This window comes from Phytophthora parasitica (genome assembly GCF_000247585.1).
Source record: "Phytophthora parasitica INRA-310 unplaced genomic scaffold supercont2.57, whole genome shotgun sequence".
Classification (NCBI taxonomy): domain Eukaryota; phylum Oomycota; class Peronosporomycetes; order Peronosporales; family Peronosporaceae; genus Phytophthora; species Phytophthora nicotianae.
Genome location: NW_008649043.1, coordinates 299,377 through 318,427, shown reverse-complemented (window position 1 = coordinate 318,427; position 19,051 = coordinate 299,377). Strand labels below are relative to the sequence as shown.

At 46.6% G+C, this 19,051-nt stretch overlaps 7 protein-coding genes across 7 annotated transcripts; 4 read left to right on the top strand and 3 right to left on the bottom strand.

Annotated features, from left to right (window-relative positions):
• Positions 1-1,659: 1,659 nt before the first annotated feature.
• PPTG_16478 (hypothetical protein) lies at positions 1,660-2,067 on the bottom strand (the record flags this gene model as incomplete). Its single annotated transcript, XM_008914014.1, has 1 exon — positions 1,660-2,067. The coding sequence occupies one exon, from the start codon at positions 2,065-2,067 to the stop codon at positions 1,660-1,662; it is 408 nt and encodes a 135-aa protein (XP_008912262.1).
• Positions 2,068-5,677: 3,610 nt separating this feature from the next.
• PPTG_16477 (hypothetical protein) lies at positions 5,678-6,465 on the bottom strand (the record flags this gene model as incomplete). The annotated part of the gene is made up of 1 exon (XM_008914013.1): positions 5,678-6,465. One exon carries the CDS (start codon positions 6,463-6,465, stop codon positions 5,731-5,733), a length of 735 nt encoding a protein of 244 aa, XP_008912261.1. The 3' UTR covers positions 5,678-5,730.
• A 1,161-nt stretch (positions 6,466-7,626) lies between these two features.
• On the top strand, positions 7,627-8,862 carry PPTG_16476 (hypothetical protein; the record flags this gene model as incomplete). Its single annotated transcript, XM_008914012.1, has 1 exon — positions 7,627-8,862. One exon carries the CDS (start codon positions 7,627-7,629, stop codon positions 8,860-8,862), a length of 1,236 nt encoding a protein of 411 aa, XP_008912260.1.
• A 1,570-nt stretch (positions 8,863-10,432) lies between these two features.
• On the top strand, positions 10,433-11,674 carry PPTG_16475 (hypothetical protein). Its single transcript, XM_008914011.1, has one exon. The coding sequence runs from the start codon at positions 10,443-10,445 to the stop codon at positions 11,658-11,660; it is 1,218 nt and encodes a 405-aa protein (XP_008912259.1). The 5' UTR covers positions 10,433-10,442; the 3' UTR covers positions 11,661-11,674.
• A 5-nt stretch (positions 11,675-11,679) lies between these two features.
• PPTG_16474 (hypothetical protein) lies at positions 11,680-12,718 on the bottom strand (the record flags this gene model as incomplete). Its single annotated transcript, XM_008914010.1, has 2 exons — positions 11,680-11,758; positions 11,868-12,718. 2 exons carry the CDS (start codon positions 12,716-12,718, stop codon positions 11,680-11,682), a joined length of 930 nt encoding a protein of 309 aa, XP_008912258.1.
• A 1,457-nt stretch (positions 12,719-14,175) lies between these two features.
• PPTG_16473 (hypothetical protein) lies at positions 14,176-15,447 on the top strand. Its single transcript, XM_008914009.1, has one exon. It carries the CDS (start codon positions 14,229-14,231, stop codon positions 15,408-15,410), a length of 1,182 nt encoding a protein of 393 aa, XP_008912257.1. The 5' UTR covers positions 14,176-14,228; the 3' UTR covers positions 15,411-15,447.
• Positions 15,448-17,144: 1,697 nt separating this feature from the next.
• On the top strand, positions 17,145-18,347 carry PPTG_16472 (hypothetical protein; the record flags this gene model as incomplete). Its single annotated transcript, XM_008914008.1, has 1 exon — positions 17,145-18,347. One exon carries the CDS (start codon positions 17,145-17,147, stop codon positions 18,345-18,347), a length of 1,203 nt encoding a protein of 400 aa, XP_008912256.1.
• Between the last annotated feature and the right edge of the window lie 704 nt (positions 18,348-19,051).

Below are 19,051 nucleotides of genomic sequence, written 5' to 3'. Positions count from 1 at the left end.
GACTTGAATATGGCCATCTTTTCTGTCCCCCGCCTCCACTCACCGCCCCCGACTTGAATATGGCCATCTTTTCTGTCCCCCGCCTCCAGTCACCGCAGCCACCTGGCCGCAACCTCGCCACCCAAACAGCACCTCGCATATCGTGGCCCCTATATACGAGGTGCTGTTTGGGTGGCGAGGTTCCTTCTCGGATTGGGACGTGTTTAAGGATATTGTCAAGTACCAACACCCATGCATTGGCCCTCTTGACGTAAGCTCTGGAACTTCGAACCTGGAAAATAAAAAGGTTAAAGAGTCTTTTTTTCAGATGTCTTCACACTATTCTTACCTGGAACTTCGAACTCTAATGACAAACATTCTGTGTATAAGTTTACAAGCTGATCTCAATACCGCAGCACACTGTCGACGCTGCTGTAGCTCGAGGAGATGCCGGCTGGAAGCAGCGGTACTGCGCAGCTCCTGCTCAACAGTAATGAGAATAGCGACATGTAGAGTATGCGCAGAATTTGCGGTGTACTTTCTTGTACAGCGGCGAATTTCACATTGGACAACCTTTCTATTCTCTTTTCATACCCGCCCTCGATTGGGGCATACTTTGAGTAGATACAAGTTTGGCTAGCTGATGTATTTATAAAGCGCTTTAATTCTAACTCAAAATTGACTAAGATACCTCATGCTAGGATATTAGGAGTCCATCGCGCAGCTCCGACACATACATTTCTCGTTTCACTACTTCTGTGGCCACATTCTGCGTTTTTCAACGTCTCTCCGGGCTCAATAGAGTGAGCGTAGTCTCGTTCCATCCGGCTAGACTTGTTTGGGCTTCGCCACTGTCGTCCCGCTGGTCGTCGTCGTCGCCGTGCCAGGAGTCCAGCTGTGCACAACAATTTGCTGTCAGGGCGTGAGAAGAGGGGGGGGAAGAGAAGATCTTTCGAAATATTTAATCTAACAAGTTCCAAGCTCCAGGGACCAAAATTGTTCCCTCTAACTATGCCGCTGAAACGAGTTTTTTTTTTTTGCGAACTTTTACTGTCATTTTTAGATGTTCCTTGGCAAATTAGTGCTTACGTGAAGGCGATTTCCCTTCGAACCTGGATAATGGCATTAATTTATTTTCCAGATTTGAATTTCCAAGCCTTTCGTGAAGAGGGCCATAGTGTTCAAGTAAAAACAATAATCTTATTGCACAATGTCATACCCATGAGGAACACCACGATCCCAACTCCTCATGTTAGGGAATTGTCCTAAACCGCGTCAACGTCGCAGCGGACAAGGCAAGCAAAAGCGATGGGTTGGTTGAAGCCACGCAATAAAAGCAAGGGAAATCTAAAACGTTGCATGCAGGCGACCATAATGGGGCTTCGCTCAGCAAGAACGCATAATCGCTTGAAATTCGTTCTTTCAAGTCCAACATCCATTCTGAATACTAGTAGTATATCCACTCAGGTTTCCAGCAGTGACATTCAGAATCAAGCTTGGCTAATTATACACCATCAAACACAGTGAACGTTGCAAAAGAGATAACACACTTGCGTCGTGTTGTCGAGTTCAATCTATCCTCTTTCAATAGCTTCGAATCCGCTTTTCAAGCGCTTATGGACACCTTAAACCGTGTCATCATGGCGAATACATTTTCATGAAGAGAAACAAACCGCTGAACTATGGATAGTTTCCGCTGCTCTTGTGAAGTTTCGCATACTTGTTGTAGAGGCGTCGGTACTGTTCAAAGTTGCTCACATCCAGAATGTCGAAAACCGTCATGGACGAATAGTTATTGTTGAGCCATTGAGCGAAGACCTGCTTTCGGTAAGTTTTATCCGACAGCATTTTGGCCCTGTCTAAACCAGTTCTTTCTTCTTCATCAGGTGCGTCGTCGCGGATGTGATCCGTTTCGCGGAGTCGCAGGGACCTTTTACTCTCGTTGGCTTTCGAAGTATGGATGAATTTGTTCGAGTCGGGCTGCTGGATTGTCGAGATCACTGATTTCCCGGAATCGATTGTCAGTGTGTTGGCACTGGCAAGTAGAGCAAACGCAGAAACTGCTAGCAAAGTGCTAGACAGATGCATTGTGGCAGGGTCTTGGATCGATGGGAAGACGGAGCTAGAACGGCCGACGGTGGAACTTGAGCTCGACACAGCAACTTGTGGAATGAATTCTAACCTTTCCATGGATAAGCGCTAATGCTCTGTCTGAACCTCAACAACAAATTCAGGCCATCTATATAGGACCGGCGTAGTGTTATCGCTATGTACTTCTGTCGACGATGTTTTAGCAAGTCCACTCGATCTGTAATTACGGCACAACTAATCAGGCAAATAATTGCAGCAGCTCCCAATCGCAGTGGTTCTGTTTAGGTACGAATTAACTTAAAAACGTGCTACTTACACATGTGCAAACATAATGGTAGTCCTATGTGGCACCTTTTTTTTCTCGGATAAAGGTTTGAATAATCATGCTGGTTTGGCATGACGTGCACCAAACATGTAGCTAGTTGTCCGTGATATGAGCTGGGCTGCTTATTAAACGTATATTTATCTATATAATTTGCCTTACTCGGCCATTTCGGCCATTCCATCGATATTAATGAAATATACTCCCAAGAAACGGTCTGGTAAATAACTCAGCTTGTACGAAAAAGCGCTCTACATATTAATTGGCAACTATTGTGATAATATGTAGGTGATTTCCCTCTAGTGGCGTAAATTGGACAGGTGATTAATTACATGTCGCACACGCCTCAACAGTATGCACAACTCGCTTTATCGATCGAATCAAGTGGATTTGCTTTAAATTTTCAGGTTGATGCATAAAAATGAGATAAATATTGCGCTTCAAGTGCTTTATAGAATGTTTGTTGTTACTACTAGAGACCATCGCTACACTACCCTTTTCTGTATCGTACAATTACTTCGTGGGGCTAACTTAGGGTTGTTTTGCTTCTTTTCGCAACACTAGCGTGGTCTTAGTAGTGTGCTTGATAAGTTGATTATCCAACTGATAAATCCGGAGAATCTGTGCTGAGGTGTGGACTGTTGAATGAACATGGGCTATATTTTGCGCCAAAGAACATGGCTAAAAAAATATGAGAATATAGCGCAGGAATTGATATTCTGTACCATGGAAGTGGTGAAGCGATTATCATGTTGCACTGAGCGCAAAATTTCCTGTCTTGATTCCAATTTTACCTTTCTCAAAAAAATAATTGTATCAACATTTTTTCGTGAGGTTATATTTTCTCTGTCCTGAAGTACAGGACCAATCTAGTTTGAAATACCTATAGTCTACTATTCTTCATGTTTCTTTGAATGAACCGCCCCCAAATCGCCCAGCGTATACAACTCCGTATACTGTCGCGTTTAAGTACGAAATAAGATCTTGACATATGGCAAGAACAGGCGTGGTGGGTTCTACTAATGACTTGGATTTGTAAGTGAGCGATTGTCCTCCCACGACTCAAACAGACCCAAATCGGCAATTTTGGACGGAATTTACAATATTTCGGGATAACTAAAGCGTGCTTGTTGCGTAGTATTCTGACGGTTACTTAAAATAGAGGGATTAATCCTTTTCTCAACTGAATGTATGTACGGATGTATAATTTTTGGATTTTGACAACACCAACAAAAGATGTCCAAATCTTACAATATCTATACGGTAATATCATAGCAACATGACGATTCTCCCTCGAGTGATTGTGTCGGGAGACTACTCTTTTTTTATTTCTAGTAAGCCCGGGGACACCAATGTAACACAGGTTTCTCAGAGACAGAGTTTTAGATTCCCCATATTTACGTTTTCACGCAAAACTATAGTCTGCTGGTCGTTAACGAAGCGGTTTAAATGCTGGAGAGTAGCTAACTCGAAAAATAGACACGAATCAAGTATTTGCTGGATAAAATCATCGCTGGTATCGCAATAGACCTCTTTCGTACCTGTGACGTGCTCGCGATTTGGGAGCTGGAACTCCCGAAAACCAACGTGTATTGAACAGTGTTGGTTGCTTTGATGCAGATTGTAAAGTGAACTATCTATTCTAATTCGCATACGCATCCGCCTGTCACCTCGGCAGTCCAGGGGATGTCGCCTTTGGAACTTCTACTGATTGCACCCAACTGCAACCAGTAACAACATCTGTGTCCTTGCTTGTCTTCTGCGGCAGCAACTGCAGGTTGAACAATGAGCCTTGTTGCAGATCTGCTTAACTATAGTCGAACAGTGAGCCTGCCAACTACGTTGGCTGCGGGTTGGAGGAGCTGTCGTAAGATGTAAGCTTGATACCATCACAGTACCTAGTCGATTTTTTTTTGTTTTAGAAATCGATTTATATTTTGCACGTGTAAAGATGAAAAACACTCGTTTGATATTGGAAATTACTAGATATTTCTGGCAACTCCTTAAGCGAAAACATTGAAGAAGAAGTTGAGTTCACAACCATTCATAATATACAGTCATTTCGTGAGCCCGAAACAGGATTTTTTTTGTTGTTGTTGTTAAAAGTCCATTATTTTTCGACACCAAGTTTGACCAAATACTAAGCTAGTCCATGTATTATTCGGCGGTGCGCGCTACCTTCTGAGCTGTTGCACAAACCACCCATTGTTGTATTTTTGAATTTTGTTTCTATCCGGATTTTGAATGTGGTAGAAAACAGCATCATCGTCATGAACTCTGCATGAAGCTTTTGGTGCGGCTGCAAGCAGGCCCAGGCAATACGTAAATATTGCTAAGCTGTGCTATGACTGGAATAGCATAAAGCAAAACAATGTAAGAAACTTCTTGTCCAGTGTTCTCCACCTGTGACGGCTTACAATGTCAAAACAGTAGATTGAGGGCAAAACCTCCCACAAATGACAACGTATATTGCTCGCTGGAATGCTTATTGGATACTGAACTAAATCTACTCCCTTGCCTCCCATACCTCGCACCCCAGGAACTCCGTATTGATGACTCCGTACAAGGTCAATTTCAAGCACGCCATTCCGCCGGCTTTTATCAACACATCTCCTGCGTGCACATTCGACGAGCCGTCACCATGGCTTTTGCTTTACAAAAGTAATATAGAATCTAACAACCGATCATGCCACGTTGAAGCCTTTAGCACATGCTGATAATAACTGTAAGAGGAAAGCTTTTCAAACTCTCGTTAGTGTTGTAAAAAAAAACGAGCGAATAGTATCTAGTTCTGCGGCAGTAAGACTGCACCATACGTTGAACTGTTCGCCAAATCAGGTGTCATCATGGTTGTGATGAGGCGCAACCTAAAGCTGGCCAAAGTATTGGGACACCAACGCATAACTCGTCGGGGTTGTTGGAGATGCAGCTCCCTTGCTTTTCTTTTCAAGATCCTTAGTCTTGAAAAGAAAAGCAAGGGCGCTGCACTTCTCCAATTGCAGGTTGTTGATGACACCTCAATATCAATTCCGACGTACTTCTGGCTCTGTTAATTTTCCAATTAACGGCTTCAACCACGATAGTTTTCTGCATCTCTACAGTGATGTGGTGGTCGTCTTCTTGAATGCTATTGATAACGTTCTGCATAGTCTTGGGGTTTGATGTTAACTAGTTCGACATGAAATTTGTCTTCTACCTGATTACCTTCTTAGGTACTACAATGTATTGGGTTCATGACAACTTGCACACGAACTGAGTTCGAAAAGAAAGCATTGGTCGCTTTCCCTTGGGAAGGAAAGATATAATGAAGACGTATTCCAGCACCATCAGCATTGAGACTAGATACTCGCTTCAGGTGACGAAGACCTCTCGTGAATAAAATCATGCCAGTCTGGAAGTTGCCATTTGTCGAAACGCTTGAGTTCCTCCTTGTCAAACATCCCATTGATGGCTACACTCAACAGCTTCCCGACTTCTTTGTGTCCTTTAGCTGAGAAATGCAGCCCATCAACGAAACATGTCTGACGCTCTTTCACATCCGGGAACGCAGTATTGAAGTATGTGTGTAAGTCCAGCACGTGCACGTTCTCCGCCGCTGCCAGCTCCACACACGCGCGAGCATATTTCCCAGCAGAAGCATTAGAGCGATCTCCGTGGCGCTCCGAGTCAATGATACAAGGTGGAGTGATCAACAGGACTTTGCCTCCCGGAGCCAACAACGGCTGGATCATGTGCAGCATCTTCTGTAGATTGGCTCGATATTCTTCCAGTGGTACATGGACAACTAAGTCCGGACCGCCCACGATCGCGTCGTTGGCTCCCAGGAACAGCGTGACGAACGACGCGGAATAGTGGAACTGTAGTTCCTTGGTGAAAATCGGCATACCGTGTTGTAGTACCCATTTGGTATTGTAGCCCGAGAGTCCGCGGTTGATCGTATCGACTGATCGCACATAGTGGTTCTGTAGGAGGGTGATGAAGCCGGACTTGCTTGGATCACTGGCCTGTTCGGTGATGGAGTCGCCGATGAAGTAGAAGACAGGACGACGGTCGGTGGAGGCGACGAGACCCATGGAGATCCTTCGTTTTGAGTGAACAGGAATAAACAAGGGGGAGAATTCGAGGCGTTTCAAATCTTTAAGAAAATTCAAGCCAAATAGAGATCCATGAGTTAGATACCAAACATACAGGAACTGGTTTAAAGAGATGTCGAGTAAGGAGACTAGTAGAGAGTTCTCCCTTGCAGCTTGAGTCAGTCACCTGTAGCTTGTACACGCCGTTTAATGAGGCCAGACAAGTTAAGTAGCTGCCATCACAAGCACATAAAATGTATCTCATGAGCCCTTGTCTTGAATCTCCTAGCAAGTATTTTGAAGATATCAGTTTACGATCGAATTTCCATGACATCGATTGACCGTCATCACAAGTACCTTGATCCCTGACGTGGGTCAGTTGGGTTGTTTGTTGCCGAAACATCAGATGGCGTTTCTCTCGTCTGGTGGTGTCCGCTCCATTGCTACGTGTACTTGCAAATTCTGTCAAAATACTCCTGCAAGGTACAATAGCAAATACTATCCTGTCTAGAGGAGAAATCGCCCAGCTGGCGAACGGCGAGGCCTTTTCATTGAAGTGACATCGTAGATGGCGGGGTTTGTATCGAAATGTTTATGGGGGCATCATGCTCTCTTCTATTTCTTGGTCTCAATGTCTGCATCTTTCACTAGTTTAAGGCGTCGGAGCCACACAACTCAAAGCACATGTCGTCAAAAGCCACAAACTCAACCAGATAAGGTCAATTGCGACTGCTACGTCAATTACGTTATCAACGTAAGCATTTGGCTTTGCCTCGCTATATAGCCCATTAGCTCGGCACAAATACATGTACTAGAGCGGAGAAGAAAGCATCAGAGGTTCTGATGCTTTCTTCATTCAGAGCCGAAATGCATGTGTGTAAATTGATGTACAACTTCCTTCCAAGAAAAAAACAATAAAATAAAAGTGAGGATATTTGCATGCCTGACGCCGTGAGGCAAGAAAATGCTACCGGTAAGGTTCGCAACTTGACCCTTTCATGGAGGATTGTGTACGTTTACCATGGATACGTTTACAGATGTTGAAGAGCCCCCATGTGTTGGCCGTATTCAACATCTTGCCGTCGCGGTCAAGGCAAATGCAGTTGTCGATTTACTCTAGAGAGAGAGTACCTGGCAAAAGGCAGTGTTCGTCTTACCACGATGACGAAGGACCGCTTTGCCACCAGTCCGTTTCCCGACGTTCATGTGTCCGAACTGGAGCGGCAGGAGCTGATCGATCTCGTCGATGTCTACGTTGAAGACTACATGAAGAAATACGAAGAGTTTGTCCAAGTTAGCAAGCGACAAGTGGACAAGCGACGTTGGGAGCACATAAAGTCAAAGGACAATCTACACGTGTATGCAGAACGCACTCGAAAGGAGCTCAAACGACGTGGAATTGAGCCAGAGAACTCGCTGAGTGCAACACAGCGACTGAAAACCAACTCACCAGTGAAAGATCTACCGGTATTTCTTAGTGTTGGGACGTTTGTGGGTGAACTTGACGACCTCATGTATGGGGTCGTGAACCCGACGTTGGATGATATGCGTATCAAGGCCTCATACGTCCACGATATTCATAGTGCTGCAGTATTATGTCCGGTGGTAGGACCCAGTAAGGACGACCCGTTCCGGTCTATCGTGATCAAGTGGATGACAGTCGATGTGCCGCTACACTCAACACACCTAGTAAAGAGCCGTGACTTCGTTTATATCGAAGCAACTGGCACCGTGTTCCTCTCTAACGGAGACCGGGCTGGCTACCATTTACTTCACTCCATCGACTTCCCGCAGACTACGCCGTTGCCCAACAAGATCCGTGCGAATTTGTCACTCTTTGGCTGTTTTAGGCAGCTCAACCGAAACACTGTCGACAATTTTGCATGTGCTACAGTGGATAATGGAGGTGACATGATGCGCTCATTGTTGCTCTCGGTTGCGGCGGGGGCGATGCTGTCAGCAACCAACTACGTCTACTGTGGGCAGATGAAGAAGCTGGCGTGGATGTTACAGCGTCACCACTCGGCGTACGACACCGAGAGGAGAACTCGCAACAGGAAAGAGTGTGTGGTGTGTTCGAGGAAAACGACCAGTGTCATTGGGAGCATTGGCAAGAGCACATGCAAGATCTGCTACGGTTGTGTGTGCTACTCGTGCAAGATTCGTCAGAATATGAGCTTTATTGTAGCTGGAGGCAAGCTGATTCAACGCAAGGTCGTCGTCTGTGCCAAGTGTATGGGCGAATCAACTCAATGGAACGCACAAGAGGCTGCCAGGGACCAAATCACAGACTACGAGGCTTGTATGAGTGATGGCGTGTGTACAAGCTACGAGGCTTGCACGGTTTCGTGCGAGTTGTCATTTCTGGAGTCGTCAGCTTCGATACTCGATCAATAGCGTGTGAAGTTTAAGTGTTAAGTGGTTGTGAGGTTATGAATGTAGCGCTGTAGCTGCATGGATAGTAGTAGTATGTGTACAATGGAATACACTTGCTGTTGGTATGAAATTATTCACCCCGAAACGCAGCTAAAGTTTGTTGATGGCATCCCTGTGGTTTCGTGTATACATGTACATTCAACTGCAGTGCATCACAGTTGACTGGAGTGTCTATCTGTCAGTTCAGTGTTGTTGCACTTACTGAATCACAATGACGGGCATCTGTGTACACGGAAGAACTACGTGATCTCCCGTCCTCCACATCGTTTAATCCGAATATAGTTGTCTGGCAGGGCGAATTGTTACTACTGTACACCAACGCACTGCCTGTTCCCTCCGCCGCAACTTCGCCACTAAATGTTCCATCAGAAGAAGGAAGAAGTATCCGCATGCAAGCGTTCCAGACTAGCGGCTGAACGCATCAATCCAGCATTACATCTACGGTCGACACTCCCGGTCGGACGTGCTTCCCAACAGCTCTCACTTTCTCGGCGCGGCGAATTAAGGCTTGCAATAGCATAACTGATCTCAGGAATTGTGCTTAACGTGTCTGAAAGCCAAACTTCCAACTTCTATGTGTTTAAATGGGAAATCGATCATGACCAAGACCAAAACCTTTCTAGTAGCAAAGAGTTGGAGACCGTGGCATTCTTTTTTATTGACGTAAGAGTTCTAAAAAGAATTCGCTTTGTTTGTGGATCGTCATGTGCCTAAGTGGTCTTTAGATGTTCGGCAAGGCAGTGTTTTGGCAAATGCAGAGTTGGTCCGGGTAAGCACAGTAACATGTTTATGATATTATCTCAATGTCGAGACGCATTGACACAAACGCACCAAGTCTGTACGTAAGTGCGCTAAAATGTAGCTAGCTACCTGCCCTTCTGACGTTCCTCGTCGCGCTGTGTGCTTTGTACCGCGCTGTAACTCCATGTGACCGAGAGAAAGCAGGTCTTTTTGTGGTCGTTTAGCGTCTTGGACATACTGTAACACCAGCCTGAAACTCTCTAAACGCACAACGCTCCCGATCCGGGAAAGCCCTCGCAAGGTCGAAATGCACATCTTCGATACAAACGCCGCCATAAAGGCGGCTTCATAGATAAACGGTAGAATAAGGTCTGGCATTAAAAGTCTTCATGTGACCGTAATACTAGCCAAAGCACGCACGACAAAGGTGTGATGACAGCACCAGTGCTGGTATTTGACAGTTTACACAGTGTACTGCGTCCATGTCGACCACCGACACCAACAACTCGAGCTCAATATTATCAAACGAGATATCAAACGAGACCATACCAAGGACTTAAGTAACGGACAATCGAAGCAGGTGTTCACGTGAGTTCGTCGACTTGAGGAGCGTGTAAGTTGAAGGCTTGATAGAGAATAAGATCTCATTGCAACTATGTACGCTTCAACGTGTACAGCTGTTGCCCGCTGTCAACGCTTTGCTCTTAGGCATCCATAGACCATGCATGTAGGCACACAGAAAGCTCCAGTCTGACTCAAGACGAAAACCAAGTCTCACTTGTAGATTTGCCTCCGCGACGATGCCTAGAGACCGATTCATCGCCAGTCCGTTCCCTCAAGTCCGGGTGAACGAGCTGGAACGACGAGAATTGCTCCACATCGTCGACACGCACGTGCAAGACTACATCACCAAGTACGTGGACCACGTTCTGGTCGACAAGCGCAAGATAGACGATCGGCGTTGGGAGCACGTCAAGAGTAAAGACAAACTTCGAGTATACGCGGAACGCACGCACAAGGAGCTCAGTCGCCGCGGTATCGAGCCAGAAACTTCGCTCAGTGCAACGCAGCGAGTTCAGGATCACTCCGTTTCGAAAGATCTCCCGGTGGTGATGGGGATTGGGACGCTGGTGGGTGATCTGGACGACCTCATGTACGGCGTTGTGAGTCCCACACTGGACGATATGCGTGTCAAGGCTTCATATATCCACGATGTTGACAGTGCTGCTGTCTTGTGTCCTGTGATCGGACCCAGCAAAGAAGACCCGTTCCGTTCCATTGTGATCAAGTGGATGGCTATCGACGTACCGTTATCGACGAATCTCGTTCGAAGTCGAGACTTTGTGTACATTGAAGCAACCGGTACTGCATTCCTTCCAACCGGTGACCGTGTGGGATATCATTTGATGCATTCTATCGACTTCCCGCAGACTAAACCACTGCCTAAGAAGACTCGCGGTAATCTATCGGTCTTCAGTTGTTTCCGGAAGAAACGTGGCTTCATCATTGAAAATTTCGCGTGGGGGATTGTAGACCCAGGAGGTGAGATCATGCGCTCTCTCGCAGTCTCCGTGGCGGCCGGAGCTCTTTTATCTGCGACGAATTATGTGCATTGTGGACAAATGAAGAAGCTCACGTGGATGTTACAGCACCACTCGCTTGAAGGTCAACGAGCAGCTCAGAAGAAACAGTGTGTGGTGTGCGATAAAAGAACGAGCTCTGCCATCGGAAGCATCGGTAAAAGCACGTGTAGAATCTGTGATGGGTGTGTGTGCCACTCGTGCAAAATCCGCCATCGTATCAACTTCATCGCGCCTGGAGGGCAACTGGTGCAGCGGAAGATTGTCGTCTGTGCCAAGTGCATGAAAGAAGCGACTCATTGGAACGCACAAGAAGCTGCTAAAGATGAAGCAAGTAGACGTGAAGTTACTTCCTCATATTCTTTCATGGACACATCCGAGTCCTCCTCGTATGATGACAACAGATTGGTAAACTCTACGAAACTAGAGGAAGCATAAATATATAAATGCTGACATTCTAGTAAAATAAAAAGAAATGTATACTCTCTTTTTCGAGCATTGTAATCGCAAATAAATACACTCGAACCATCTTTATTCTTTAAAAAAAAATAGCTCCATACTTCTGTACAACCTTCGGTTGGTGGACATGTAGCCATTTGACAACATGCAGATGGCCTTGTGCTGCGGCGCATCTTGGATACATACCGATTCAGGTGTAGCCATTTAGCCATATCGAGGTGTCCGGTCGTGGCTGCGTTGTCCATAGCTCTCGTAGAACACCCTTCTGCTCGGTTCTCGTGCAGCCATTGTACTACCTCGAGATGTCCGGGTAGAGCTGCTCCATCCATAGCAGCTCGTGTGCAGTCTTCTGTTCGATACTGATGTAGCCACTTGACCACATCTAAGTAGCCATGAGCTGCAGCTTGATCCATCGCTGCAGTAGTGCAGCCCTCTGCTCTGTTATGGTGAAGATACTGCACCACACTCAAGTGTCCATTCTGCGCAGCACCATCCATAGCGTTTTCCGTGCATTGCAACCGAGTTTCTCCCGATAGTTGGAGTTCATGAAAGTACTTGAGTACATCCAAGTGGTCATACTTAGCAGCAGTATCCATCGCAATGGTATCAAGCGGAATTCGATGCTGTCCGGCGTTGAAAAGGTCCGTCTGAAAGTCCTCCCCGTATTCTGTGTACAGCCACTGTACGACATCGATAAAGCCTTTCTTCGCAGCTAGAACCAACGTCTTCCCAGAGACTCTCTGAGCTTCTGGACTCGCTTCCACACCCACCCTTTGCAGACGTTCTAGATTGTCTCCAGTGAAATGTGCAGTGTATCCATCACAGACGGAGCTACTGGCGGTTGCACGAAGATACTTGGCTACCTCTAAATGGCCGTGTATAGCTGCAGTGTGGATCGATCGCGTCACAACTGTAAGAACTAATATCCCGTGATCGATTGTCCTGTGATTCTGCAGTGTCCACTCGACAATCCACCGCACAATCTCCAAATGTCCTCGTTGTGCAGCTATGGACACTAGCGACTCTGCCATCACCATGTCCCCTGTTATCAGGGCAGAGCGTAAGGTGTATCCAAGTCGTAGTTTGCATCTGGAATATGGCGATGTAGCCACCACACAATATCACTGCGATGACTCAGCACTGCTGCCGACATGGTGAGATTCCCCCCAACCGATCGAATGGCCTCGTTCAGTTTCTCCTCTCTGTTCCAAGAATCTACTGTCGTTCTCATACAGAATCTGCAAAATATCCATCGATCCAGCTTTGCATGCTCTGGCAACTACCTCGGACGAGACGGTGAACCCTTGAAACTTGATTAAGGACCACTTGATCGTTTCCAGATCTTGACGAGGGAGTGCGTCCTCCAGACCTTTTGAGAATAAATACTGTCTGTAGTGTTTGTCCGTGCGCATATACTTCCTTAATGTCCATCTATCGTCAGAACCATGTTCCAAACTCCTGCGTGCTGGTCCAGATACGCTCCAGCCAAGAGTAGGAGCAGACGCAGACGCGTGGGGAGGGGGGCTTGTACTGGAAGATGCACATAACAGCGGTCAATCAAGGGACTTGGTCAAAATGTGTGCAATTGAAGAATGACTTGCACTTGAGCCTTGTAAGCCATATCGTAACAAACTAATGACGAAGTGGTCAACATAATATCGAAAATCCAAATTCTGGATCTTCGAATTGGATACCTAAAAACGTCCCTCGAAAGTCATCTTTGTCATTGTTGCAAAAGCTATCTCATACTAGGTACATGCACCATGGTTTGGAAACATAGTTTCTTTGTGTAATAGGTACATGTACTTTGGAATGGAAATAAAGTTTATTTGTGTAATAGGCGTTGAATCGAGTTCATGAATGGTGTATTAGTTGCGTCTTGGGAAAAACGAAAGTGAACGACCACATACCAATACCGATATCAAAAGATCCAAGTCAAATGATACAAAATCTCACATTGCGAACGATCACCTCGCATGTAGTAGACGATACCAGTAAAGTACTTCGTAATCTCGCATGAAGCCGCATCTTACAGCTGTGTCTTTGCAGCTTTACCGGTATTGTAGGCACGTGCGAACGCTCTGTTCGCCGTTCCAAGGGCTCCAATCACCATTTGCGTTGCTCTACCCGGTCGACCCGTACACTCAGCACTCCCCACGTCTACAAGAGGAAAGCGATTTGAACAGAAAGACGACTTGAAAAATTCCCGCGTAATACATCGCGGCGTCGGACCTTACCGACGGTTCATGTACACAACGGCTTTCAAACATCCAGACTTGGGGTCACCTCGGTGACCACGAACCGTGTTGCTGTTGTCGAAAACCGCCACATAATTTAGCGACTATCCCTGTTCAGTCTCTACTCTGACCCTGCCTACATTCTACGCTGCGTGCCGGTCGTCCCGGTCGTCCCGTTGTCCACAAATCAAAGGATGAGACTTGAACGGCGTTGCTGACCTGACACAGCGGGTCAGGCGAGCAGCATATGGGCGGCACGGACTTGAGATCGTCTCACTTGGCATTTTCCCCCTTGTGAGTGCGCTTTACGATGCCCAAGGACGGATTCACGAGGAATCCCTATCCGGATCTGGATGTGACCGAGGAGCAGCGAGAACAGCTCATCGAACTGGTGAATGGATGTGTACAGACCCATTTCCAGAAATATGAACAATACTACGTCACAGACCAGCACCGCGTGGACGAGCGTCGCTGGGAACACGTCAAGTCCAAGGACGATCTCCACATCTACAGTGAGCGCTCTCAGAAGGACCAGGCGCGTAAGGGGCTTGTACCAAACACTCTGATCCAGTTAAGTGAGCACGAGAAGGACATGGCAGTCATGATGAGTGTGGGCACAGTAGTGGGGGAACTGGAAGATTTGATGTTCGGGATCATCAACACGACGCGGGATGCCATGCGGATCAAGGCTGCGTATGTGGGAGATGTCGAAAGTGGGGCCATTCTGTGTCCCGTAGTGGAACCAAGTGAAAAGGAGCCGTTCCGGTCACTAACCGTAAAGTGGATGGCGACGGATGCGGCGTTAAAGTCCCACAAATGTCGAGACTTTGTGGTCATCGAGGCGACGGATATTCTACAGCTCGAGAACGGCGAACGTATGGGCTACCACGTCCTACACTCCATCGAATTCCCTCAAACAAAACCCCTCCCGTACCTTATTCGCGGGAATATGTCGGCGGTGGCCTTCTACCGACACATTCACAGCACTATTATTGACACTTTCGGGTCGTGTATCATCGATCCGGGACAGAAGACCAAGCGTCTGCTCTTCATGCCAGCAGCAGCGAGTTCCATTCTCACTGCGACGAACTACGTGCGTTGTGGTCAGTTGAAAAAGGTGGCGTGGATGTTGCAGCGCCAACACGCTGGCTTTAAGCTGCGAGACGACAATCGGACCCACAAAGGGTGCGTTATGTGCGGGAAGAGCAAGAGTATCCCTGGAATCGGTAGAAGCACGTGCAAGCTCTGCAACGGGACCGTGTGCTACTCGTGTAAAGTACGAGAACGAATGTACTTCATCGGACAGGATAACGAGCTGATCCAGCGCAAGATCGCCTTCTGCTCGCAGTGCATGAGTAAGGCCATCAACTGTAATACCCAGGAAGCTGCGCAAGACCAAGCCACGGGCTACCACGACTCGTACGATAGCGCTTCAACATTCTCAGAGTCGACATTTTCAGCTTTCTCGGATTCCTCTTCGGTTTATCACTAAATATAATGGTTTGCAAAGGAAACGAGGTTTAGTAGGCAAAACGCAGCGAAAAGTGTGTAAGTACTGCATGTTTTCGCCAGGTTCTTGTGTGGTGTTCGCGCATTCATAGGTCGATGTGGTTACGACATCCGGTCCGTGGTAAATGCTACCACTTGACCGCCACTTTATCTTGTGAAAGTAGTAGTACATGTATACCGTTCTGATCGGCGTTCAGCAATACTGATAACCCAGGCAGCGGTATTTAGAATCTGAGTTTTAGTGTCTGTGCCATTCAATGTTGAAGTACTCAAGTACTCAAGTTTGCCGGAACGACTACATGCAGTATTCGCTGTTTCATCCAACGCAACCACATGAGCTGCTGATAGATAGCCACAGTGAGTCGTAGCCGTAGTCGTAATTGTTTGCGCCTGAATCATCATAAACTATTCAACAACGTCGTGAAATCTTCGTCTCTATCTGAACCATAGTCTATCCAGAGACTTTCTAAATTTGGTTAAGCCGCCCGAACAACCACTCGAAAGTACTTTTCCTCCGTCCGAATATCAATCATTTTTGTGAGCAATTCCCGATACGATGGTCAATTTTAATCGTGTATGCGTCCATCCATGACTTGCAGCGGCATGGGGAAGAGCGACTACCCACACCAGCAACTAGATTTTATTTTCAAATTAACCATCATAGCTTTCGGGAGATCCGAGCTCAGCAACACCAACAACATCGTCTCAAGTCTTCCCCCAAGGTACATTTCCAATAGTGCACTGTGCATTAGTGCAACACCGTTAACCTGCCATTGATCTCTGTTTTGGTCGCTGGGTAGGCGCTTTTGAAATCAGTCTGCCCCTCGAACGTGGTCGTAAAGTACACTTAACACATCGACGAAATGTGTTTTCCCCACTCATATTACTCCGCCAAAACTCTACTGACTTTAGTTTACAGTTCGTAAACCGTACCATAAATAAAGCTTGTGGGATCCGCCTTCATTATACGTTTAACATGTGAGAACAATTATAATATCCTGATGCCGTCTGTGGTGCAACGCATGGCGTAAACTTTGTCTACTCTTCCAAATGCGATCCAAGTGTCAACCGGATAAAGCTTATATTAACTTGTAAACTAAGTCATCGTGCATTTCACGCTCGGAGCATTGATGACTCGATTGAGCTTCAATCCCCTCTTTTTTAGGAGGTCTCAATGGAGGGATCAAGTTGAAGTTGAAAGTTTTAGTAAAGCCAAGTTGAAGGCAAAATAAAAAATATGTTTATGTCCTGTACATAACATTGAGCTAGGCCAATTGTGCAGGCAAACTTTTTTTTAGCGTTTGTAAGGAATGATCAGGAAGAGACTAGCTTTATAGAATTCATTGAATTCGTTAGCCCTTTTGCCTTCTGTTGGGTAAATCTTCGTCCGTTGTTGCGTTCGTTTGCTTCAAAGCCGTCGCTTTCATTCGTTTTTGCATCGGGTGACCAATCTCACAATCTCCCAGGCACTTCCGGAGCACGCTCGATCTTAGGAAGCTGGATAGGGTGGTCGTTTACGGCAGAAATGCCTTATATGACGTACAGTACACGTTCGATGGTAAACTGCTCCACACGTCAAACTCTTGATCACACGATGGGAACCGTTGCCCACAGCGCATTCAGCTGCGGATACCAATGATCGGCGATCGTTCCGGTTCGGCTCAGTTGTCGATTTCCCCAGTCAGGTACACGTGGCGATAGAACAGAACGCACCAAGATGGCCAAGGACCGATTCATCAACGCGAATCCGTATCCAAACGTCAATGTATCCGAGGAAGAGCGACTACAACTGATCGGACTTGTGGACGGATTTGTTCAGGACTATTTTCAGAAATATGAAAAATTTGTTCTCGTCGACAAGCACCAAGTCGACGAGCGGCGATGGGAACACGTCAAGTCCAGAGACAATCTCCATATCTACACTGAGCGCTCTCAAAAGGAATTGGCACGCAAAGGTCTGCAACCGGAAAACGCACCAAACACGGAACCTCTGGACGATGATACTCCTGCGAAGGAATTGCCGGTAATGTTGAGTGTGGGCACGTTTGTTGGAGAGATGGATGATCTCATGTTCGGAGTCGTGAATCCGACGCTAGATGTTATGCGGATTAAAGCCTCGTACGTGCATGATCTCGACAGTGCGGCCGTTTTGTGTCCAGTAGTTGAACCAAGTGAAGAAGAACCGTTCCGATCGCTTGTGGTCAAGTGGATGACGATCGATGTGCCGCTCCAGTCGACGAATTTGGTCAAATGTCGCGATTTTGTGTACATTGAAGCCACCGGCATCCTGCACTTTACCAATGGCGACCGTGTCGGCTATCACTTGCTGCATTCGATCGACTTCCCCCAGACCAAGCCACTTCCGAATAAAATCCGAGGGAATCTCTCAGTTTTTGGATTTTTCCGACAGATCGAAGAAAATGTGGTCGACAACTTCGCTAGCGGCATTGTGGATCCTGGAGGCGACATTATGAGGTTTCTGCTGATTCCAACTGCAGCAGAAGCTCTGCTTTCAGCCACAAACTACGTGTATTGTGGACAAATGAAGAAAATCTCGTGGATGTTACAGCGTCGACATTCCGCCTTTGTGCGGCAAGATCAACCAGAAGATTCAGACGAGTGTGTCATGTGTACAAAGAAAACAAACAATTACAAGCTTCGGGGTATCGGGAGAAGCACTTGCAAGCTTTGTTATGGCTGCGTGTGCTACCCATGTAAAATCCGCAGACGAATCAGCTTCATCGCGTTGGACGGGCAATTGATCCAGCGCAAAGTTACCTTTTGCGCTAAATGTGTGAGCTTGGCTACCAAGTGTGACGCCCAAGACGCTGCGAGGGATCAAGCAGTAGGCTACGCGGCTTACAAAGCGCTTTCAACTTCTTCGCAGTCTAACACAGTTGAGTCGTCAGTGCTTGAGTAGAAAGACACATTGAGCACATGCACGTAGTATGAATGAGTGGAGTTGCTTCCGAATAATGGGAAGCTAGTTGCTGTAAAAGTTAATGAATTAAAACTGTAAATTATGCTCGCCACGATCGATCACACTATTATTTTTGATGCTAATATCGTTGCGTCTTCGAGTTTCTTTAACATGTTTTAGCATTTTTGTTACTAGAACACTACCACTTCATCTATTACGGTTGCCAGCAACTTCGCTTCTATTACTGTCTCCCAGGCTAAGTCCAAGCTCTTCTGGCGTACGTAACTACATGGTGTACTACTCCAGAGAATAGTTGTGTCGTCCTTTGTTTTAGAACCCAAACTATTTTGAATATATTTTATAAAGTGGCCCACATCATACTCCCCTTTTTTATATACTATTTCACCAAGATGCCTCTCATATCTCCACTGGCCGCCGTTGCCTTCGTCTTTCGATCCCAGCCGGCACTCCAAAGCCCCCCCCCTCCCCCCCCCTCGCATGTCGTGGACTGCGTGCCCGTCTTGCTAGGCTCTGTGAGGCTCCTAGAGCGCATCTGGAGCAGCAGCGAGAGTTTGGAACATGGTTCTGACGATAGATGGACATTAAGGAAGTATATGCGCACGGACAAACACTACAGGCAGTATTTATTCTCAAATGGTCTGGAGGACGCACTCCCTCGTCAAGATCTGGAAACGATCAAGTGG